The sequence below is a fragment of the Fusarium redolens genome (assembly GCF_020744475.1).
Source record: "Fusarium redolens strain MPI-CAGE-AT-0023 chromosome Unknown BKA55scaffold_1, whole genome shotgun sequence".
Taxonomy (NCBI): domain Eukaryota; kingdom Fungi; phylum Ascomycota; class Sordariomycetes; order Hypocreales; family Nectriaceae; genus Fusarium; species Fusarium redolens.
The window spans coordinates 3,582,721-3,604,364 of NW_025763664.1; the positions used below are offsets into that span (position 1 = coordinate 3,582,721).

The 21,644-nt window shown below is 48.1% G+C and overlaps 9 protein-coding genes across 9 annotated transcripts; 5 read left to right on the top strand and 4 right to left on the bottom strand.

Moving 5' to 3' along the window:
- The first annotated feature begins 271 nt into the window (after positions 1-271).
- BKA55DRAFT_34545 (WSC domain-containing protein) lies at positions 272-1,027 on the top strand. Its single transcript, XM_046185772.1, has 2 exons — positions 272-683; positions 738-1,027. Exons 1-2 carry the CDS (start codon positions 391-393, stop codon positions 967-969), a joined length of 525 nt encoding a protein of 174 aa, XP_046056903.1. The 5' UTR covers positions 272-390; the 3' UTR covers positions 970-1,027.
- Positions 1,028-1,084: 57 nt separating this feature from the next.
- On the bottom strand, positions 1,085-4,549 carry BKA55DRAFT_683203 (uncharacterized protein; the record flags this gene model as incomplete). The annotated part of the gene is made up of 2 exons (XM_046198466.1): positions 1,085-4,256; positions 4,305-4,549. 2 exons carry the CDS (start codon positions 4,547-4,549, stop codon positions 1,085-1,087), a joined length of 3,417 nt encoding a protein of 1,138 aa, XP_046056904.1.
- Positions 4,550-4,908: 359 nt separating this feature from the next.
- Positions 4,909-6,828, top strand: BKA55DRAFT_550680 (uncharacterized protein). The gene is made up of 2 exons (XM_046191295.1): positions 4,909-5,132; positions 5,183-6,828. The coding sequence occupies exons 1-2, from the start codon at positions 4,987-4,989 to the stop codon at positions 6,669-6,671; spliced, it is 1,635 nt and encodes a 544-aa protein (XP_046056905.1). The 5' UTR covers positions 4,909-4,986; the 3' UTR covers positions 6,672-6,828.
- A 364-nt stretch (positions 6,829-7,192) lies between these two features.
- Positions 7,193-8,589, top strand: BKA55DRAFT_496390 (Inosine/uridine-preferring nucleoside hydrolase domain-containing protein; the record flags this gene model as incomplete). Its single annotated transcript, XM_046186368.1, has 4 exons — positions 7,193-7,243; positions 7,393-7,478; positions 7,548-8,195; positions 8,244-8,589. The coding sequence occupies 4 exons, from the start codon at positions 7,193-7,195 to the stop codon at positions 8,587-8,589; spliced, it is 1,131 nt and encodes a 376-aa protein (XP_046056906.1).
- On the bottom strand, positions 8,449-10,041 carry BKA55DRAFT_34601 (mitochondrial carrier domain-containing protein). Its single transcript, XM_046185777.1, has 3 exons — positions 9,752-10,041; positions 9,648-9,700; positions 8,449-9,584 (listed from the first exon to the last, which is right to left on the bottom strand). Exons 1-3 carry the CDS (start codon positions 9,782-9,784, stop codon positions 8,699-8,701), a joined length of 972 nt encoding a protein of 323 aa, XP_046056907.1. The 5' UTR covers positions 9,785-10,041; the 3' UTR covers positions 8,449-8,698.
- A 1,353-nt stretch (positions 10,042-11,394) lies between these two features.
- On the top strand, positions 11,395-12,603 carry BKA55DRAFT_588652 (uncharacterized protein; the record flags this gene model as incomplete). Its single annotated transcript, XM_046194827.1, has 1 exon — positions 11,395-12,603. The coding sequence occupies one exon, from the start codon at positions 11,395-11,397 to the stop codon at positions 12,601-12,603; it is 1,209 nt and encodes a 402-aa protein (XP_046056908.1).
- A 284-nt stretch (positions 12,604-12,887) lies between these two features.
- Positions 12,888-14,808, bottom strand: BKA55DRAFT_550694 (uncharacterized protein). Its single transcript, XM_046191296.1, has one exon. The coding sequence runs from the start codon at positions 14,522-14,524 to the stop codon at positions 13,253-13,255; it is 1,272 nt and encodes a 423-aa protein (XP_046056909.1). The 5' UTR covers positions 14,525-14,808; the 3' UTR covers positions 12,888-13,252.
- A 1,053-nt stretch (positions 14,809-15,861) lies between these two features.
- BKA55DRAFT_498295 (uncharacterized protein) lies at positions 15,862-17,542 on the top strand (the record flags this gene model as incomplete). Its single annotated transcript, XM_046186535.1, has 2 exons — positions 15,862-16,486; positions 16,548-17,542. 2 exons carry the CDS (start codon positions 15,862-15,864, stop codon positions 17,540-17,542), a joined length of 1,620 nt encoding a protein of 539 aa, XP_046056910.1.
- A 3,189-nt stretch (positions 17,543-20,731) lies between these two features.
- On the bottom strand, positions 20,732-21,644 carry BKA55DRAFT_34773 (uncharacterized protein). The gene is made up of 2 exons (XM_046185786.1): positions 20,829-21,644; positions 20,732-20,785 (listed from the first exon to the last, which is right to left on the bottom strand). The coding sequence occupies exon 1, from the start codon at positions 21,575-21,577 to the stop codon at positions 21,056-21,058; it is 522 nt and encodes a 173-aa protein (XP_046056911.1). The 5' UTR covers positions 21,578-21,644; the 3' UTR covers positions 20,732-20,785; positions 20,829-21,055.

The window sequence follows — 21,644 nt, forward strand, 5'->3', positions numbered from 1 at the left end:
TAGATTTAGCTACCTACCTCACTGGCATGCAAGGTCTTACCACCATCTCTCCACGCAACTACGGTATTAGCGAATGGTCACCGAAATCGTTTGACTGGCCCTCCGTAAGATACTTGCATAACTTGAGTATTAAACAATTCTCTCCGGGCTAGACAATGCATGCCGTTGAGTTGGAGAATCCGTCAATCTCTTTGTGCATTCCAGTGGCTGTACTACCGCGTAAATGCGCCTCCACCATTCCTCATAAATGGGAAGTGGTTTTCAAATGAAGTTATCTTTGGTTTCTTCTTGAACTGCTTTGAATCTTGTTTTACCGTGTCCCTTTCCCTTCCTTGCCGTCTTAGTTCAACTTCGATCCGAGCTTCATGAAACACAACTTGATTTCCAGAGATGGTCAATGTATCAAGGACAGCTGCAATACTGCTGAGTACTGTCACGTTCTGCAAGTCACAAGAAACGTCTGCCTCTAGTGAAACTGGTCCAAGCATTTATAGAGCGTCTGGACAGTACAAATATTATGGCTGTTACAATGAAACCATGCAGATCCAGGATTCGGCGCAGGAGCGGGCTCTGACTGGTGGCTCTCACCTTGTAAAGGCAGGCAAGATGACAGTGCCCATTTGTCTCGAGTTTTGTGCTTCGAATGGTACACAATATCAGTATGCTGGGCTTGAATGGTCAAGGTATGTTTCAAGTGTCCTGATTTCCGGAAACCTTCTAACAGATTCGATCGACAGGGAATGCTGGTGTGCGCCATATTTGTCAAGTCTTTCAGTCCAGCTCGGTGATGGAGACTGCGAGAACTCGTGTGAAGGCAATTCGTCTCAGGTTTGTGGCGGGCCGCTGAGGTTGAGCGTGTACGAACTTTCAAAGGGAGGGGATGCACCAGATGGAGTTGCCATCCAACAGATACCTAGGGCCTTGCTTGTTTTAACTATTATTTCCGGAATGTCTCTCTTAGCGGTCTGAAACACAAACAGGTTAACCCTGAGAAGAATCCAGGAGCAAAGTGTGGTAACTCATGAAAAGGGGATGTATAATCATAATCTACGATGTCATAATTTCCTGTGTGCGACCAATGTTTTCAGAGTTTCAATGGGGCCATGCCTCGATGCTTTACAGCATCTTGCACAATCACTTTGATCGCTTCCACTGATCGTCTCCAAACCTCCTGTCCTCGCCCTTTTCTACCATCCTGCTCAACTATCACATCCAACCACTTGACCAACTTGGTTGCTTTTTCCAAATCGCGTTCTTCCTGGATGACGTTTACCAGAAAAATTTCCAGAACCTCTAAATCCCGGCGGTGCGGGCCCAGCCTTCTTGTTTCTGAATGCCAAGCATCTATCATATCTTTAAGTTCTCGCGTTGAGGTAACCCCTGAGGTAGAAAATGAGATCTTGCGTGGCACTACAGGAAACTGGATTCTACATTGGCCACCGGGCAATAACCCTTCAGGATCGGGTGTGCTGTGCTTTCGCAAAGGTGTCTCCAAACTTGTGTCTCTGGCTCTCTGACGCTTTCCATGTTGCTCAATGACCTCTTTTCGCATGTCTTCAGGTAGCTCGGCAAGAAATTCTGGATCCAACTCTTCAATATCTTCGTCCTCGAAGGCATCACCAAATTGGTTCAGAGAACGGAAGTTGGTCTGTAAAAGACCAGCTTGAGCATCCCGTTGCCGCTGAGCTTTGCCAAACAACCCCCGTGGTCGACCGCGTTTCGATGGGGTAGGGGGTTTCCTCAGTTCGATTGCATGATCCTTATGTGGGGACCCGAGAGGCGTGGTTTGCCTGGTTTTTCGTCCATAGGTGGCCAGGATCTCGGTCTTCATTTCATCTGGTAACGCATTGAAGACCTCGGGGTCAACTTGAGTTGGGCATGCGTCAGATTGCATGGGACTCTGGGATCTTGAGTTGGTTATGGCAGACTCGGCGTGGGCGTCTGACATTCGTGACCCCTGAGCCATCAGTTTACGGCGAATGCTGTTGGGAAGCTCTGCAAGGATGGTGGCGTCCGCGTTACTAGGAATGATGAACTGAGTTCCAGAAATATTGAGAGGCGTCTTTGCTTTCACGTCATCGTCGCTGGCCTTGGTCAATGCCATAGCAGGATGGATCTTTTGCTTCCGAGGTGTCAATGGATCATCAGCGATAGGATCCTGACAAACTTCACGGCTCGGTGTATGCCTCTGTTTTTCAGGGCTCTCGATTTCGTCAATATGCTCCGTCGAGGAAGCTTTCCTGGCTGGTAACGGTTTTGTAAAAGTTCCGAAAGCCAACTTTTTCTGGCTACCATCAGGGGCCGCAAAGTTGGTTTTGAGAGGTTCCAGCTTCGTCATTTGTACTCCTAGCCCACGCAAATCACCAGGGCTGAATTTATAAGACCGTAATATATTGACGGCCTCCTTACCGATTGCTTGCCCGTCATTGGTGGCCACCCCGAAGGCAATGCTCTTGTTGAACGTGTCGCATTTACCATGGCCTAATGATTTTGGCGGGTCCAGAGGAGCGTCTATCGCTCTTCTCATGATCTTCATCGTAAGCTGACGTCCTTTGACATTTTCATTCGAGAGTCTTTTTTCAAGTTCCTTGCACAGATTACAGACGAATTCTTCAGCTTCCGGCTGATTGAGAAACCGAATGCCCCAGTTGACTTCCGCCGAGACGGATTTTCGAGGTGGTTGCTCTCCAACTTCTGAGCGATCAATACCGCGTGCATATTCCCGGAGTTTCTCGCCTGTTTTTGGTCCAAGAATTGATGTGAGACGCTCTTTCGAAACATCTCGCAGGTCTTTAACGTGAGTAACACCAATGTCCTCAAGTTTCCCACCGATACTCCGGGCAACCCCAGGAAGCTGATCAACTTTGAGATCCCCCATTATGTGCAAGACATCTTCAGGTTTCAGTTGATATTGACCTGCAGGTTTCGCTTTCCGTAACGCCACTTTGGCCTGTAAAATGTTTGCTCCAATACCGACAGAAACATGGCAACCTGTCAGAGATTTGACCTTGTCGCGAAGATCCTTTGCAAGCTTGTCTGCCATGTCATGCTCTCGAGCTGCGTTCTCGGCATCAGAGACCGTGCCCTTCGAGTTAGAATTTGTCAAAACGATTGGCGTTATGTCGACTAGAGCCTCATCAATACTCACACTTTGCACCAGGCCGCCAATTTCTAGGATTGATTCATAAAACAGACGGCTCGCTTCTTCGTATGCAGGAAAATCATAGGGCAGCACCTTCAGTTCGGGACACATTTCAAGCGCCGATTTCATCCACATCCCATTCTTGACGCCAAACTCTCGTGCAGGATAGTTGCAGCTTGCAATTTCTGACCCTGACCCTGTGCTGTGTGCGACAACGGCTGGCTTATCAATATACTCGGGACTCTTCTTTAATGAAACGGCACAGAAGAAGCTGTCAAAGTCAACATGCATGACGTAACGCCTCGAGCCAAGTCGCTTCTTGGTGTTTAGACAAGATTGACCCTTTTCTGCAGCAAGTCGTTGCATCTTCGATTTCAGCTCGGCTTTCCATGTGGAAAGATGGTGTAATCGACTTTCAGAATAAAATTGTCTAAGAAAATCTGGGTTGGCTGTTGAGGACTTCCTTAGCCTGGGGTCGGACAATAGCATTGCATTATGCTCCTCAGATGTCATCGGCTTCGAAGTGTTTGGGTGTTTGGATTGTGCTATAGGCACAGGAAGAATTCTTGTTTCAAGTCCAAGCATTTCGCCTTCAGCTGTCTCTAAATCCAGTGAAGCCACAGCTAGTTGATCCTTTGGGGAGACACTTGGGGGATTTGCCGGCTTCTTAAAGCAGAGACTATTGACATCTGCCATTAGAGGTGCCATGTCTGCACATGCAGGGCGAACAGGGGTCTGAGCCTTTTCGACAACTTGATTCAGAGACTGGCTAGGCAAAGACGATGCCTTAAATTGGTTCGCGTAGAAACTGTTCTGCGTTTGTTCACGGTAGCCCTGTTTCGAGCGAGGGGTTGGCGGCGACAGACTGCTACCACCGTCGAACTTGAGAACTTTTTGCCTTGGTCCTTCGTCCAAAACCCGATAGTTAGACCACGGGAGAAGTTGCCCGGCCTTGATAGAATCCATGATCCATGCCGGTTTAACGATCCGGTAACGGCTGAAGTCGACAGATTTCTTAGGGGGGAGCGTCGAGGCAACGATGTGAGTCGCCATTGTTTTCGAATCCAGGTATTGAAGAAACCCACCACCATGCTGCACAATCTCACGATGAAGACTAAGTTTTGTCAGTAAGAACCTTATCCGGGAACAAAGGATAGCCTACACGTGTAATGGTGGTTGGGTATATCCAGTAACATGCGCAACAATCCCTTTAAATATCTGAGGTTTGTCCGAGTTGGCTCGTATTTCAGCATCGAGGTTTTGAAGCTTGATCTTCTTCCGCCTGAAATAGTCGTTGAACCCATTGAATTCACTACCCTCGTATTCCTCTCCTCCTTCGTCTTCAAATTTGTGTGTTTCAATACGCTTCCTCACTTGCGAAGAGTTTTTTTCGAGAACACTCCCCATTGTGCCTGCTTCCCTGATCAACACGTCGATGTGATAATCTTGGCGATACTGGTAGTGGCGGGTGTGATACGCCAGTTAACAGAGTTCGATCATCACAATTCAGCCTCGGACGGAAATCTGATAAAGTGAGACAGCATCACACAGTGCAAAATTCATTACAACTGTTTGAAGTGCTAATGCTTTATCACTGGCGCTGTGGCGATGAAGTTGTCACGGATGTCAAAAAGCATGAGTGATGTCAAAAGCGCGTAAAGTGGAGCGCCCGGACGCGAATAAACACGAGAACTCGTGACGGATGCGCACAGCCACATACACTAGCCACCTCGAGCCAGCTCCAGAAGTTTCATCTCAATCCTTAGATCAAAACCTCTGGTGATCGTGGAAGATTCATTAAGCTCTCCACCGAGTGTGTGCTTCCTTCGGCGCTTGTCGCTGCGATGAATAACGAACAATTCCGCAAACTGCTGGCTGCGAACGCAAGGAATAACTCCGACAGCCAAAATGGTACACCTGCAGGCTCATCATCCACAGGCCCCGGGAATGCGCTCGGTTCGAGGCAAAGATCGAGCATCCCAATGACACCGTAAGCGCTTCTGCAATCCTAAGGACGAAGTTTCTAACAAAATAATACAGACGCGCTCTAGGGGGTGCACAAGCGGACTTTGCGCGACAACTGGCTGAACGAAACAACGCGGTTCGACCTCAAAAGAAGTTCAAGTCTTACGATCCAAAAGGCGTCAAACTCGCCTCGGGCTACATCGACCGATCGAGAGAACGCGACGAGAAAATAGAGGATGATCGGGAGCAGCAACTCAAAGAGCTCGAAGAGCAGCTCAAGAATGAGGAGATCGACCAGGAGACATTTGAGAAGCGTCGATTCGAGATCGCAGGAGGCGATTTAAGTAGCACGCATCTAGTTAAGGGGCTTGACTTTAAGCTCCTGCAACGAATCCGGCGCGGAGAAGATATCTATGGAGAAAAGAAGGACGAAGCCGAGCAACAACCCACAGCCGAGCCCGCCGCCGAGATCAATGTCGATGATGAATTTGAGCAGCTGGAAGGACAGGAAGTCCAGGCAGTGCCCAAAGAAAAGACCGAGACAAAAAAGAAAGGCCAACTATCTACAGTGTCTCTGGCACCTGGGAAAAAAAGAACACGCGATCAAATTCTTGCAGAATTAAAGGCGGCAAGAGAAGCTGCCAAAGCACAGCAGGGGCATGTGCTTGGCGACCGTTTCAAGAAGGTTGGCGTCAAACAAAAGGCGGGATCACGAATAGAGAGGGACAGCAAAGGACGAGAGGTTTTAATCATTGTGGATGAAGATGGACATGAAAAGAGGAAGATTCGGAAAGTTCGGCCTGGTGCTGAGAAAAATGATGAAGCCAACCGGAGCGGGCTTCTCATACCGGACAAAAATTCAAAGCCGCTTGGCATGGAGGTCCCAGAACAGTACAGGAAAAAAGAGGAGCCTGAGGAGGACAAAGACATTGACATCTTTGACGGCGTGGGCGATGATTACGATCCACTGGCCGGGATAGACGATTCAGGTTCAGACTCTGGCACGGATGAAGATTCGAAGAAGATGGAACAAGAGAGAACGGATGAAGAGAATATTGCTGACCCATCGATGCCACCGCCACCGAAACCACAAGCGCCTCGAAATTACTTCCAGGGAGCGAAGACGGGTCTTGTGTCAGAGGAGCAGAGCAAAGCACCTTCTATGTCAGATCCAACTATCATGGCAGCGATCAAGCGAGCAGCAGCTCTCAACCCGATCAAGCAAGACAGGGATCATGCTGAAGATGATGATGACGATGACAACGGTCAGGCTGATGAAGCGAAGAAGGAAGCGATGGAGGAAAGAAGGAGGAGGCTTCTACAAATGGCGGATCGCGATGATGAAGATCTCGATATGGGCTTCGGTACTAGTCGGTTTGCCGACGAAGAAGATTTTGACGACAGTAAAGTCAAGCTTTCTAATTGGGGAGACAAAGATGACGACGGTGAGGGGCAATCAAAAGGAGGGCAATCAAAACGAAAGCGAGGCCCAAAGAAGAGAAAGGGTGATGCTAATAATGCTGCTGATGTATTGCGGGTCATGGAAGCGCGCAAGAAGTCATGATAGAACGGCATGAGGTTCTTCGCTAGGATACTTATCATGAAACACATTCGGCACAAAGCCGAGGCTTGATACCCCAGGTACTAGGATCGTATAACATAATATTTGTTCAACTTTTCAAGTCACACTTGTCGAAGAAACAAAAGATCTGTCAATTGCCTCCTCAATCGTACCCACCTGCTTTAAGAGGAAGCTGTTTGACCTTGTTAGCTCGCGCCAAGTTGTTAGTTTAGTCAGGTTTGCTCGGTAACGGTCTAAGAACCAGCAAAGTGAGGGGGAAATACCCCACCACAACGTACCGTAGGTAAGCCCAACTGTTTCAGAGTCTACCTACCTAGTAAAAGTGTCTCTTGGTCTGTGGAAACATCACAACTTCAACAACTCACCTACAGTATCGTATTTACCGCAGTTGGTCAAGTGAACATTGTACCCTTCTCGCCCTATCTGTTACTTTATCCTTTCTTGCATTGAGGCTGAAGCTTGGTCTTTTCTTTATACCATTACTTTTATCTACCTATTCTATCATGTCTGAAGCTCAGGTTCCTGTTTGGCTGGACTGTGATCCAGGTCATGATGTACGTGTAAACAAAAGCGGTGCTTATAGCCTTGATCTCATACAACTTCTTAGTTCTGTTACGGGACTCGAGTGATGCTTATGTTTTGAATGTCTTCTTTGCTCTTTACATCTCATAATGGCGCTCAGCAATACTGAATTTCTGAATAGGACGCTTTCGCTATTCTCCTGGCAGCTTATCACCCGCAGATCAGACTGCTCGGTGTCTCAACGGTCTTTGGCAATGCATCTCTTGAGTATGTTGTTTAAAACAGTCTTGGCTTTACAACCATGGCATTGAATGCAATTTGTTAACATCTGCCCAGAAACACTACACACAATGCTGCTTCCATCCTCACCGCCATTGGTATGCATGATATTCCTCTGTACATAGGCCTGGGTAAAGCTCTCGAACGTCCTGCCCTTCATGCACCAACAGACATCCACGGTGTTTCTGGCTTAGATGGCACCGACCTGCTTCCTAAGCCACTCGTAACCCCCTCTACCATCCCAGCTGTCGAGGCGATGGCGGAGGCCCTGCGTGCTCAACCCCCTGGCACAGCGTGGATCGTTGCAACGGGTGCGCTGACCAACGTTGGAGCTCTGCTCCGCGCGTATCCGGAACTTATTAGTCACATCAAAGGTGTCAGTCTTATGGGAGGCTCTATTGGCGACAATTTCTCAGATGCACCGCTCGGTGAAGTTGACGGTCACCCCAGGATCGGAAACTACACGCCTTGGGCTGAGTTCAACATCCTCGTAGACCCAGAAGCTGCTGCTACGGTCTTCCATACCAAAGAGATCGCTGCCAAAACTACGATTGTGCCCCTCGATCTCAGCCATCAGGTGTTAGCTACATCGGAGGTGAGGGAGATGCTTTTGTATGGCCCCGATGCTGAGCGGACAGGTCCCGGAAAGACAACTCTCCGCATCATGCTTGTTGAGCTCCTCTACTTCTTTGCTCAAACATATGCGTAAGTCAACACAAACAATGGCATGCGCCCTCGCGACTAACATTTTAGTGACACCTTCGGTATTACCGCTGGCCCCCCTCTGCATGATCCTATTGCTGTTGCTGCCGTACTTATCGGCACGGAAAGTGAGATTCCATTCTTCGAATGGGACGCCAAGCACAGCCAGCCCCCCAAGCACAACGAGCGCTTCGAAGTCACAGTCATAACCGAGGGCACTTTTGAAGAGGCTAAGGAGGGTAAGCAGACCGGTCGCACATTGGCCAAGCTGCTTCCGCCAGGTGAACAAGGTGTCAGAATTCCTCGTGGAGTCGACACTTCCAAGTTCTGGCAGGTTATCGAAGAGTGCATTGAGCGAGCAGACGCAAAAAATGCTGCGCTTGCGCTTGCGAAGTAGTTTTTAGAGAAGAGTCAAGAGACTGTTGTAGAATAAAAACTGCGCAAGTAGTATTAGACAATTTGACGATTTATCGCGTCATGACGAATCTATCAGGTTTTGTTATAGTCTATAATTCATTGGGGATGGTCTCCTTACTGCCTGAGTCCCAATCAAGCATCAAATTCAAGCTCTGTTCATATGTCCAGAGAGTGACAGCGCTAGCAGGAGCCGATTTGAGAAGACTGACAGTCAGGCCCTTGTACAAACCACGGAAACCCTCTGTGCGTAATATCGATACAAGTGCGCCCCGTGCCGTGGCGTATTCGGGAATGTTTTGGTAGACGTATTGCCGTCGCGCTGGTCCCTGCACCTGAATACGCTTTCGCACAAGATCAAGAGGGAATACAGCTGTTTTGGATATAATGCTGGCACACATGCCAGCAGTAGCATCTCCGCTGCCCCATGGCATGTGAAACCCCTCTAAAGACGTTCTAAGGGACTCATAAGTAACGAAAAAGATACCCATAAAGGGTATGATTTGGCCGAGTCCAGGCCCAATGCCTCTAAAAAAGCCTCGCCAACCCTCATCGCGCTTTATATCCCAGACGGCACCGCGGAGTGATTGGTAGACACGGTGTCGACCCTGAGCTGCGAATCGTGTTCTTAATAAATCGAGAGGGTATGTGATGGTTGTGGCAGCAGCACCAGAGGCAGCACCAGCAATAAAACTTTCGGCAGCATCGGGCAACCTTGTGGGAAAAGCCGTTCGGAGGAAAAGGGTCGTCGAGCGGTATGTTGTGAATTGCACCGCACCATAGCATACGTACATAAGCTCTGCAGGAACATTGCCCTTCCACAGGCCTGTCAGACCTTCATGCTTGAGGATGTGTTTCAGGGTCGCGAATGCCCCTCGATAAGCAGGTGCGTTGCGCAAAGCTGCTACAGGATCGGATAGAGAATGAGGCTGGAGTTGGAGACGGATCTTGACGACATCGAGGGGAGCAACAACGAATCTAGTCAGATAGTATTAGTACTCGCTACCATTGTTCAAAGAGGGCTGGAGATAAGGAATGTACCTAGAAACCAAACCTGCTATTGCTCCCGCAGCTACGACTTGGACTCTCGAGCCCTAGTTCCAATTGTAAGCCGGCACCCAAGTGGTTGAGAACTGGCATCTTACCTCATCCTTGAGGTGCCCTTCTTTGTGCGACATGCATTCAGCTTCAGCCCTGAAGGACCACAGGCAGAAGAAGAGCTTGATATCTCGAACGGACTTCGCGACGACCTGGCCGGGAGATTGTAGTTCAAGAATGCAGAAATCGACGATGTTGAGGATGTACAGTTGAGCGCAAAGCGAATTCGTTCGAGGTTATGAGCCAAGTGGCTGATAAGGTAAAACAATGCAACTTTGGCGGAGATAGATGCCCCTGGCAGGATTAGTAGATAAATAAGGGCTGCGATTTTGCAAATTGTCGCCAATTGTGTCCTTCGAAGATTGTGATGGAACTTGTTTGTATCGAAAGTGCTCTAGAGCTTTCTTCAACGACAGGGTATTGGTTGAGTCGTCCTTCTTAGGTATCACGGGAAATGAAATCCGTGCTCAGATTGGCTAAATTTTACCCTTGGCCGCCTTCAAACTCACGATGGAATTTTTTGTGTGACGGCATGATTCCCTAATGTCGAAAGCGGTTTGCGACGGTTGTTAACGGTAGAGACAAATCCATCCTTATGCTCGCGATTCAGTCATTCCATCGATGGCTCCTGACACTGGTGAGGGAGACACGAAATATTCCCCTTGCGGGAGATATATCTGAGACTGTGCGAAGATATATACAATCTACCATAGTACCAACCAGCCTCGGGGTCTCTTGTACCGATGGACGAGGAATTTATCAACCGAACCGAAGGGGATCTGCCCGGAACATAAACGATAGCCTCAGGGGTCCGGCCAGGTTCCACAGCTCGGGCCGCTGGAACCAACCAAGCAGAAGTTCGACAATGTCACCCTGACGTTCCGCGTGTTGATACCGGTATATATGTGCAAGGCTCTATGCCATATAAAAGCCCATAGAGTATTTGCTTGACGAGATATGATCATAGAAGAGATCGTAAAGTTGTTCATAGACAAGCTGCAAGGGCCAGTAGGTATTCACAATATCTTGTTCTCCAATAACAATCATGACTGCAACAACGTTATTTCGACTAGGTATAAAACGTGGGGTTTCCGTCTCCACACCACGAACTGCTTCCCAGGCAAAAAGAGCCTCTCCAAGAACCCCAGGCGCCTAGTCTCCATTGCTCCGGCCGAGACCCTTCTCCTCAAGCTACTCTCTGATGCCGTCATTGGCTAAGGCCGCTTGAAACTGCAGCCTCAGAACAAAGCTTGGAGACATCCGAGACCTCTCTCGGAGGGAAGCACGCATGGGTATGGCACGTCACTTGCCTCTTTGATACCTCGTGCCGCACCGCCGACACCTCTTGCCGGATGCCCACATGCTTTCCCAGCTCTTATATTTTTTACCAACCCTCCCACTTTAATCTCACTTTTCTCATACTACCAGATTTTCAGAGAACCTCTCCTAATATACTTCATCTCATAGCGCTTGACACTGTTCTCCCTCTTTCCGTCTTGACAATCCACCCTCCAGGTCCTCGATTTTAGCGAACAAGACTACTCCAGTCACACATAAAATTACATCCTTTACACAATCCACCCACGATATCCTCAACTCGGTCGATTTCGCATACATCTGTCACTGTGTAGAACGAGGCCACAATAACGACACCTCGTCCCGCCGCGCCGCGCGCAACCTGACCTTGACAATGACCACCACACAACTTCCTTCGCCAGACACAACACAGCTTCTTGCGCCGTTTCTTCCTGCTCTCCCGCCATCTGCTATCTCTACCGAGCCTGCGATCGGTATTCTACCACTTTTGTCCCCCATACTGCGTCAGCGAGTCAAGCTTCTATCTACGTCAAGCACTGAGCCATGGATTCGACTTCTGTGCTACGACAAGGCAAAAATACCTGAGCTGGTTCAGATCGCCCAAGGTGGTAGTCTTGAGCCACACCCGGTATCGGGTGAGGTCGAGGTCGACTGGGATTATGACGCCGAGGTGCGCTTTCGTCGGGTCGACGAAGAGACTCTGCAGGCTCTCGTTGCGCTCTCCACCCTGGGTTTGGCCTTCCAGTTGATCTACTGCGTTGGGGACGTTGAGGGCGGAGGCGATGGCTGGAGGGTTGGCGAGGTCACTATCGCAGACAAACCCTCGCCTTTCTTGCAATTTGGGGGAGCATCCAGCATCGCAGAGGCCGAGCGGCAGTTCAGAGAAACACAGGCGAAGAAGGTGACTAACCAAGCCAAAGACACCAACGGCCACGGCAATAGCTTGCATGTCCCCCATAGTGGTCACGAAGATGAAGAGGACGACGACGATGATTATTGGGCACGGTACGATGCGACCCCATCCCGGACACCAGCGCAGAAACAATCACCTGCACCTCCTTCAAAATCTACTTCTCAGATTGGTGGTGTCCGTGCATCTTCAGCAGAGGACGCATATTTTGCTCAATATGACAGTGTTCAGCCTGCTATGGATAACCATGATCCGGATGAGGAAGAGGCTGCTGCGCAAATTGCTCCACCACTTGGACTCGGGCGTACCCAAGAATCTGCCGAAGCCACAGAGCTTAATGAGACGCAGGGCACTTGGACATTGGCTGAGATCGAGAAGAGTGATTCAAGCCCGACACAAAACGGAGATGATACCGAGCGCCACGCCGCTCTCCTTCATCCACGCCCAGCCTCAAGCGCCAGTTCCAACGGCTCGGAAACAGTTGCTAAGCTTGAGGCCTCTGCCGGCAAACAAACACAAAATGAATTTGGCGTCAAGCAGCATGTATCGCGCAGTATTCGAAGCCTGTTCATGCTTTCACGTGCTTCGGGTATTGATCGTCAGGAATTTGAGAGCCTTGTTCGTGCCGAGCTCGATATTCTTGGCATGGTTGAGGACCAAGAACAAGTCTGATTTGGGACACCTTTCTACCACAATTTTCATTTTTCCGCATGAAGAAATTGGAAAGCCTTTTCAGGCGATGTCTTGCATTTTTTTTCTTCTTTTTTTTTCTTCTTTTTTTTTCAAGATTTTAGTATGCATGAAAGGCGTTGGTTATTAGGCATCTAGTTGGCGGCAGCTTGAGTATTGATAAGGCCTTCTTATTTAGCTTGGAGGGAACCTGGACATAGAGCATAGGTTGGGTAGTATCTCATGAGAGAATGATGAATGGTTCAATGCGAATGGTCCAACTGGCCAAGCCTGTTGTGCATCGTGATCAACTCGGTGATGACTATTTGCCTTGCATTAACTCGACAGTTCCTGATTTACCATAGATGCCACTCCTGAGTCTTGTTACGAGGCTATACGGTCTTGAATCTTAACAGACCATGGTCATGTTATCAACATATGCCGAGATAGTTCCCCCGATTAAAATGATAAGTTTCCGCAATCAAATAGAACGGCGCATTGGATCGTTCTGACAACTCAGATACAAACTTCCGGAACACCAGCCCTCACTTGAAGTTACAAATACTTCATCGTCCAGGTCTTTCGTGATTTTTGTATTTTTGACTCGTTATGCCCCCAACAAAACTTCTGGGCGTTTCCGCGTATATTATACCTACGCAATAACTAGATTTTCCAGCGCAATACGTGCCGTTTCGAGGACTTTGGTGCAATTGCGCTCTGCGGGCGAACAAGGCTTGGTCGGGTAAATAACTCCACAGGCAGCTTCATGTGCGTGCCCAGCAGCATGAAGTGCGTCAAGAGCATCATGTCGCTTTTTGCTTCTTTCCTCAAGCTGCCCAACGACATCTTTGAGCCCAAGTTGTCGATAGGTCATCGCGCCTGGCATCTCCTGGTCCTTCTCATCTAACCCGTAGACATCGAGGCGAAGCAGCCCTCTGATTGTCATTCTCCACATATCGGGAGGCATGTTCTTGTTGTTGTAGCTTTGATAAGTCGTGCAGCCCTTAGGCGTACCCCCAATGCAACCCCAGAGCCCACCGATTTCTTTAAACGAGAACCAAAAGGTGCGTCCCTGCAACTTGGCGAGAGCAGTCTCTTCATCTACCATTTCTAGAATTCTTGCGTAGGCATTGCATGCAGATGGTACAAGAGCGCCAAGAAGCATGAGATTCTGGAACGATTGTATGGGAGGGGGCTTGGTAGGTTCGTCAAGCAAAGATGCAGAACAGACAGTACACCTGATAACTTCGTGAGCGACCTTGGATGCATTCCGTGCGACTTTCATGGCCGGTATGACCTCAGCCGGCAGATTTCCAAGGGACTCAAGAGTTAAATAAAGTGATGACAAACAGCCACAGGATACTGTAGGGACAGATCGCATCGAGGGTGTCGGTGTTCTAATTGCATTTTCAGTGGATTCAACAGAGGCACCGTTTTCGCTGGAAGCAGGTGGTGTCGGTGTGTCCGAGTTCTGTTGTAATCCTGGGTTTGGGGATTCCATCTGATCTACTAGGTATTGCTGCAGTGTGTTACTGAGATCCTTCGAAACAGTCTCTTGCGGAGCGTCTGTCTCGCCAAAGTTGATACTGCCAAGGAGGTCAACACCACTCAGATCCAATGTAGGTAATGTCGCATTGTCAACGAGCAAGCATTCGGGTTCCACGATCTGGGGGTTGAAAGAAAACGTGTCATGACTAGATTGCAAGTCCCATGTATCGGCGTTTGCATTAACTGGCTCGTCTAAGAAGTTGAGATCCAGAAGGAAATCTCCGTTAGGTTGCGTTTGATTCAGGTGCTCATAGGAGATATTATCATCTGGCTGGAGAAAAGGTAGAGCTTCCCCTAGCGGCTGGGAAATGGTTGGTGCTGGCAGAATAGCTTCATCGTCCACATCCACATGCCGCCTCTTTCGGGGACGGCCCATTTGCTTCTGCGGAGAATAGTAACATAATATTCCCTCCCTCCTACAGCGAGCACAGCCCTCGGGTTCTTTGGAGCATGCGAGTTTTCGGGATCCTAATGACCGATAAGTCTCCGAGTCGGACACATGATGAGGCACTCACGGCATTCGTCACACGCTCTATGCTTTGTAACTCCATCGGCAGCTGCAGTTGGCGCCATTTTCCTCCCCAAGGTCAGTGTTGGATCTCGTATTTAAGCGAACTCTCACTGTATGAAACAATATTCGATATAGCAACAGATTGTGATATGGAACAATATTCAGATGTCGCAGTCAGCATGAGTCTTGGCTAACTACCTACCTAACCACGAATCTGACTAATGTTGAGACACCACCCTCATTAGGTAGGTAGCTACAAACTACCCAGTTCGATTACCACTCCAGAGACCGACAATGCATCTACATAGTATTTAATAAGTGGGCTGTCGTGAAATTTGCGTCCCTGTTATCTAGTATTACTGACCTTAGCTAGTTACCTATGGAATATGGGCCAGGGCGAATACTAGAAGATTCAATAGTAGTTGTATCATAGCAGCTAAGAAGTAAATATTCTAATCATTGATCACTTCAGTACCCCCTAGACCTTAGTGGCCAGATGACTCTCAATAACCGCCACTAGCAAGTGCATGTGTTTTTATCTAATGACGGCAATTGGCGACTAAGCCTTATCACTGATAATACCTATCAAGCTACTAGGTAAGTGATTATAGTGCCTCTTGTGTTTTCGGTATGGGATTCTCGGGACTGTAGCAACATGAACCTCTGTCCAACGTCAGCAAGGACACGTCGACTCAACAAAAAGTAATTCATTAGCCCACTGAAAGAGACGTAGCTGCACATATCAAGCCTCTGTGTCCTCGTGCGCTCCTCGACTAGTACCGTGTGACCCAGTTTCCGAGGCTCTGTTCACGCGTCTATGGAGATAGGATCTTCTTACTTGGTCCAGAAAAATAGTTCCCCACAGCTTCATCACCACCAAAATACTATTTTGGTTCAGATCCATGACCCTTTGATTGGTGTTATCTGTTTATGTATCATGAAGAAGCGATAACTTCCAAGGGTGCAATTACAGACCAAGCTCCTTTTCTTTCTTCAAACCCAGGGACTCGTTCCGAACAAATTCTTTGCTGTATTTATTGCTCGTCGGACTCTTTAGTAGAGCCTGTTGCCGCCAACCAGCTTGCGTCATGATAGAGTCGTAGACGACAATACAACCCTACGAGAAGCGAGCTTGCCGAAAAGTCCTGCAACTGAGAGCAATCAGCTTAGGCCCTGCATAACCCTCCGAAGTTGTCGGCACAATGACAGCCACTCCCATAGCCAATCTTGGCAATATCGCCCGCGCCGAGTACAAGGCGTTATTCGATACAGAAGTTGCTAAAGGGATCCGAGAACCCCTTGTTCTTCCTTTCTGCCTTATTGGTCCCTTCCTTTTGCCTATTGTCTATTTGGCGATCCCGCATCGAAATCGACCATGGCTTTACCACGCACGATGGCTTGTTGTCGCTTTTGTGGTTGCGTTCGACGCCTATATGATTCGAAATATGTCTAGCTACAACGTCGCTCCAGCATATGCGTCAGGTCTCATGGGCGGATGGGGTATCTTGGCAACTCTGAATCTCTTAGTTTGGACCAATCCGCAACTCGACTATGCCAGAGTTGTCAAGATTCCCAAGAGCAACAAGTCGCAAACATCATCAAAACGGGTGTCCAACGATGCTGCTAATGGATCAAGCGAAGAAAGCATTGTTCGACAGCGAAAATCTTATCACGAAGTCATTGCAGTTTCAGAAGACATAGAAACCCATGCTAAGAATGGGAGGTCCAAAGATGTGGTTTACGTATGGCAGAAATTCCCTGAAAACCGATCGTTCGGCGAACGGCTTAACTGGACACTTGACCTTGCTACAAACTTTAGGGAGATTGGTAAGTTTGGGATGATTATTTAGCACTTATAAGGAGGTTTCTGGCTAAGCTTTTTCTCCAGGCTGGAACTGTTCTATCTCTTCCGTACCTAGACCAGATATCCCAAGCAATATTCACGATGGGGATCTTGTGTCCTTCGATAACATGCCCATGGTGTCTAGAAGCGGCTACTATCGTAACTTGACCGAGAGGGAGTTTGTCTGGAGCCGTGTTCGCAGAGTCCTCCTCCTCACTTTTCTCTTGGACTTTTGCTCTGTGGCGATGGTCAAGGATCCCTACTGTGCCTATGGCCCCGATCAAGGACTTGAGCTTCCTTTATTCCTTCAGCGGCTTCCTCCGTGGTTACGTTTTGTCTATCGCGAGCTGCTTTGTCTTGTTGGCATCTATGCTGCCATCGATGCCATTTTTAGCTTGCATGACCTTTTTCAGTTCTACGTTTTCTCCTACTTTTATCCCATACGAAGAGAGTTATGGCAGTACACCAACATCTTCGGTCCTATCTCGCAGGTGCTTGATAGAGGTCTTGCTGGTTGGTGGGGGGCGTTCTGGCATCAAACCTTTCGTCTCCAGTTTGTTGCGCCCGCCAAGTTCCTCGCTGACCATGGCTATATTCAAAGGGGAACACTACGTGCTCAAATTGTTACCATGTGTTTATCTTTTATACAGTCCGGTTTACTCCACGCTGGTGGAAGTATGTCGTCTATGCCAAGCACAAAACCCTGGAGAAGTCCCCTCTTCTTTGTCCTGCAGCCTCCTGGCATTATCCTACAGCTTCTTTTGCTCCAGACTTTGGACAAGCATTTCCCCAGTATCCATCAAAGGCTCCGGCAGACATTCAATGCGGTATTCACTTTGGGATGGCTCTGTCTCACCGCATTTTTCTTTACTGACGATATTTCATCTTCGGGTATTTGGCTTCTGGAACCTGTGCCTATTTCCCCTCTGCGCTGGCTTGGTTTCGGTCACCCAGACGATCATTGGTGGCGATGGAGGAGGTATATGTTCCCAATCTGGCATTCGGATAAGTACTGGTGGAAAAGTGGTATACAGCTTTGACGCTGGAAAGTGTTGATGTATTGGAAATGCGTTATCGGGTGCGCCCCATGTTTGGTAAATCAAGGGTTGAAGTCGATTGGCATATATATTCTAGACTAGTTCCACGTGCATAGAGGAGACCAAGTTATTAGAGATACATTGTTTGGCCAATCTATTTAAATTTACTCTTTGTCCTGCTCAAGAAACTCGCAGAAGCTCGTATTTTTGGCCCGAGGCAAGCCTATCAGCTTCTTTACGGAGCCACTTCACAACAGGCCGATAGTTGCTCTGCTTCGCTGCCAATACCTTCTCAAAAGCAAGGCAGGCATTCCTTCCACTGTTAGGATACTACTGAGAAACGGCACGGCGGAAAATACTTACAGAGCAACTTGCGATTTTCGCACGTTGCAGATGTATTGGGGATATCTCATCGCCCGAGATTTACTAGTCAAAAGCAGGAAGGCGACGTCGATCACTTTAGCAATAGTTCCTTGAGAAGATCGGTCAATTAAATCTGCCACATTATGAGGTTAAGTGACTTACGAAGTATCATTTCACTACTCGGTTGCTGTGTCTTTCCAAGGCAACGCAGGTAAGCCCACATTTTACTCGCAGTCTCAACAAAAGTACTTTGAAGTGAGTTGAGAACGGTTCGGTTCGAATTGTGAGACGTGTCATAAAACATCAGGTGAGATTGGATCTTGAAAGCATCTGAACGGTCATAGGAGCCTTGGTTAGCAAATCTTTAGGTTCGTGCGGTACAGCAGACTAACTTAAAACTTTTCGTTGAAAGTTCTGACCAGGTGTTCGGCCGAAGTCGACGGTGAGAGAAGCAGATACATCTATCTGGGTGTAAGTAACGGTTTTGGATTGTACTAGAAGCAGGACTCTGGGGTGTACCAATATTTGCATCTCGATCCCTATCCTTGGTGATAGCAAGCGTCCTGCAGTTTATGGTAGTTCCGCAGTAGGGGAAGCCTTTCTCATGATTAGACTTCTGCACGGGCTCGCCATCATATAGCATGTCAAAGTTGACCATGGTCTTGGTCGGGTTGACTGCAACGCCATACTCAGGAAACCCAAGATGCATGGCATTGACAAACTTGATCGCCTTCTCCTGATCTAGAGTGACTAGAAGAAAATCATCAATGAGGCGTAAGAGTAGGCAGTCTGGCGAACGAAGGAAGTCCAAATGTTTAACTTCCAGGTCAGCATAGAAATAATTGCATAAGAATGAGGACAGCACAGAGCCTTGAGGGATTCCGACTTTCTGTCTGTAGTATTTCTTTCCAACCTTGACCAGATTATGCTCGACATGTTGCCTGAGAAGATGCATCAGTTCTCCAACGTTTTGAGTACTGCGTAAAGCGCTGCCCACAAAGACAGTATTTTTCTTCTTGGAAGCCAGGCCCTGCTCAAGCCGTGTGATGAAATCTGGGTTCTCCTTCTCGCTCAAGGCTGTTGCATGCCATCGGCGGATAGCTCTGGACGAAGACTTGTCGTCAGCTACCACTGCTCGTTCGCCAGGCTTCACTTCTGCGTGTTTCATGATGGTATATTTCGATTGGCTTGGCACGGACTTCATCAAATTGAGAACTGCCTCTTGTGGGATGGTATCGAAAGCAGCCTTGACATCAGCCTTGACAAAGTACAATTTACCATATTCGGGGCCCAGAGATTGCTTGAAAAGCTTCAGTCGGGTATAAATATCGCTGACGGAGAACATAGTGGAACCCAATTTGGACGGGTTGATCCTCTGAGTTTCAAGTCAGCTCCAGCCCCCAAATGTCTGTCACCAACACATACCTTCTCTAACTTCAACAACGAATGTACGGGACCTAAGATAGTATTTATGCTACGTCCAAGCTTGCTTAGAGGTCCCCTGGTCATAGCTCTCCGCCGGAGATTCATAATGGGACGAAGTTTGTTGCCTTTTGGAAGGAGTCGAACTTGGCTAAAGCCGAGCTTCCGAGAACGCAATACCTGCAGCGCGTCATCCAACTTGACCTCTTCAAACATATCTACCTTTAATTCCATCATTGCTGGCTCTGCAATTTGTCTCCAAACTTCATGGCGAAAATAGAAAACTTGGTATCGATGAGTGTTGGACTCGGTGACATAAAAGGTGTTGCGGATCAGGGGCATTAAGAGAGAATCAAAAACGAAATAGATAAATTCATGAAAAATCTCCAGGCGCTTTGCAGTCTCAGTTTTGCTTGGTTTTTGGTCACCCAGAACTGGCGACTGAAGCCAAGAGATGTTTGCGATCTAATATATGATTAGCCATAGTCAAGCTTTGGTACTATCGGACACTGACCTTCATATTCTGTGTTATTTCATGCAGTGACATGGTTTCAAAGCGCCTGAGCCTGATGAAGCTATCGACACTTCGCATGATAGTGGATTTGTTGTGTTTCTGTACGGCATCATCCCCCAGAAATCTCTGGGGATAATCTTGGACAAGACGGCTTGGCAAAACGATGAGACCTGAGATGACGGGGTGGCTAGCTCTACCAGGGATTCGTGATCTGGGAGTGCTGGCGCTTGCGTGCTCGATAGCCCTAACTCGGAATGCTTCTGGGATGGGGTATACTTATAGCATGAAACCGTTGTCGGGCGTTGTGATGGCCTAAACTTTCGAGATGATATGGGACCCTTCCTAGTCCTCGGCTTCCTGGTTCGCGATGGTCTGTCAAAAGTGCAGGGGCAGTGGTGCTTCAAAAGCTCGATATATGAACAGCGGCCGTGGAGAACTTTCAAGCGTTTCACAAGTCGCTCAGTATATCCACGAAGCCGCTTGGGTATTTTTGGCATTCGCGACGCAGTATCTCCTGCTTTTGTTCGAAAGGCGGGAGCAATCTCTTCTTCTCTCAATGTGTAGTCTTGGAACTTCTGCGAGGTTACAGTGGGATCAACCTGAGAAGTAAAGACGTTGTGAAGGCCGAATTGCCGAGGAAATATATACATCATCACCTTGATCGTACCTTGGCGCTCAAGCTCTAGATCGTTATGCATGGGAGCGCTAGTGTACCGGTTCAACACGTCTGAGAACTATCAATATGGTGTTTGATCGTATGCCTTTTCTACACTTACGAATGTGTTTATAGCCCGGCTGAACGAGTCCTTTTGCCGTGAGAGATGGCTTAGCATAGAATATCCTGCTTCTCACCAGAGTTATGTCTATAGGCTTGCGTGCTTCGCTCTTAGATCCTTTAACCTGTGACAAACTGCGTCCATGAAGGTCAAACTCTGCAAGTGGTACACCTAGAACGGTCAGATTTGTACGCTCAGTGTTTTGATGTTTTACCTGTCAGTTGATGATAATTGTTGAAACCTGCTTCAACTGCTAGATATATAGAGGTATCAACAAGGAGATTGATCATGATTTTCTCTCCAGCTCTGCCAAGAAGGGCCAACAATTGTGGCCAAGGGTCTTCCCTAAGCGCCTGAACGTTAGAGTTGGGAAAGAGGCTGAAGAGGCCAGGAATAGTGGTAGTTCCTTGGTCATCTGGTCCGGCTGATTTCCTAAACCCGTCACACAATAGGTGCTTGGGTCGTCGTCCGGCTTGCACATCCCTGAAGAAGAGACGCCATACAACAAAATCTACAATCTATATGACTATAAGCGGTTTGCCATACAAATAGAGAGGCTACACTAACCTCATTTTGGGAGAAAATCGATCCAGCAATACCATCGGAAAGACTGACATAAGACTCGTCCTCTCTCTGTGAGAATGCTAACCATTGCTCCCATCTCGTATCGTCGTTGTCGGCTTCTTGATGGGCAAAACAAACAATTGATGTATCAAGGAGTCGTGATAAAGTCTTTTCATTCTCTCCAGCATCATCTGCTTCACTGATGGATGCAACCTTCTTCCGTCGGAGTCGAGATCCTCGAGGCAACTTGGACAGGACATATTCTCTTAACGAGGTGACCCTGCCATAATGACGTTCCAGGAGGTCGCGCCTCACGGGCATTCCACTGAGTAATTTGACTCGCTTTTGGTGTACCGACGCGACAACAGTCTCCGGCTTTCGCTTTCTCTGATTTTCCATTTCTTTTTTAATTTAATGGTTGTGAAGCGGCCGTGTTTGTCGGTGATAACTTGTGTAATTATTCGAG

Bases quoted from the DNA above. Each gene is read 5' to 3' on its own strand.
- BKA55DRAFT_34773 (XM_046185786.1), bottom strand. From the start codon at position 21,577: ATGGAAAATCAGAGAAAGCGAAAGCCGGAGACTGTTGTCGCGTCGGTA.
- BKA55DRAFT_34545 (XM_046185772.1), top strand. From the start codon at position 391: ATGGTCAATGTATCAAGGACAGCTGCAATACTGCTGAGTACTGTCACG. The intron at 684-737 runs GTATGTTTCAAG...TTCGATCGACAG, and splicing joins GCTGGGCTTGAATGGTCAAG to GGAATGCTGGTGTGCGCCAT.
- BKA55DRAFT_550694 (XM_046191296.1), bottom strand. From the start codon at position 14,524: ATGGGCCGTCCCCGAAAGAGGCGGCATGTGGATGTGGACGATGAAGCT.
- BKA55DRAFT_550680 (XM_046191295.1), top strand. From the start codon at position 4,987: ATGAATAACGAACAATTCCGCAAACTGCTGGCTGCGAACGCAAGGAAT. The intron at 5,133-5,182 runs GTAAGCGCTTCT...AAAATAATACAG, and splicing joins TCGAGCATCCCAATGACACC to ACGCGCTCTAGGGGGTGCAC.
- BKA55DRAFT_34601 (XM_046185777.1), bottom strand. From the start codon at position 9,784: ATGTCGCACAAAGAAGGGCACCTCAAGGATGAG. The intron at 9,701-9,751 runs GTAAGATGCCAG...AATTGGAACTAG, and splicing joins AAGGGCACCTCAAGGATGAG to GGCTCGAGAGTCCAAGTCGT. The intron at 9,585-9,647 runs GTACATTCCTTA...CTATCTGACTAG, and splicing joins ATAGCAGGTTTGGTTTCTAG to ATTCGTTGTTGCTCCCCTCG.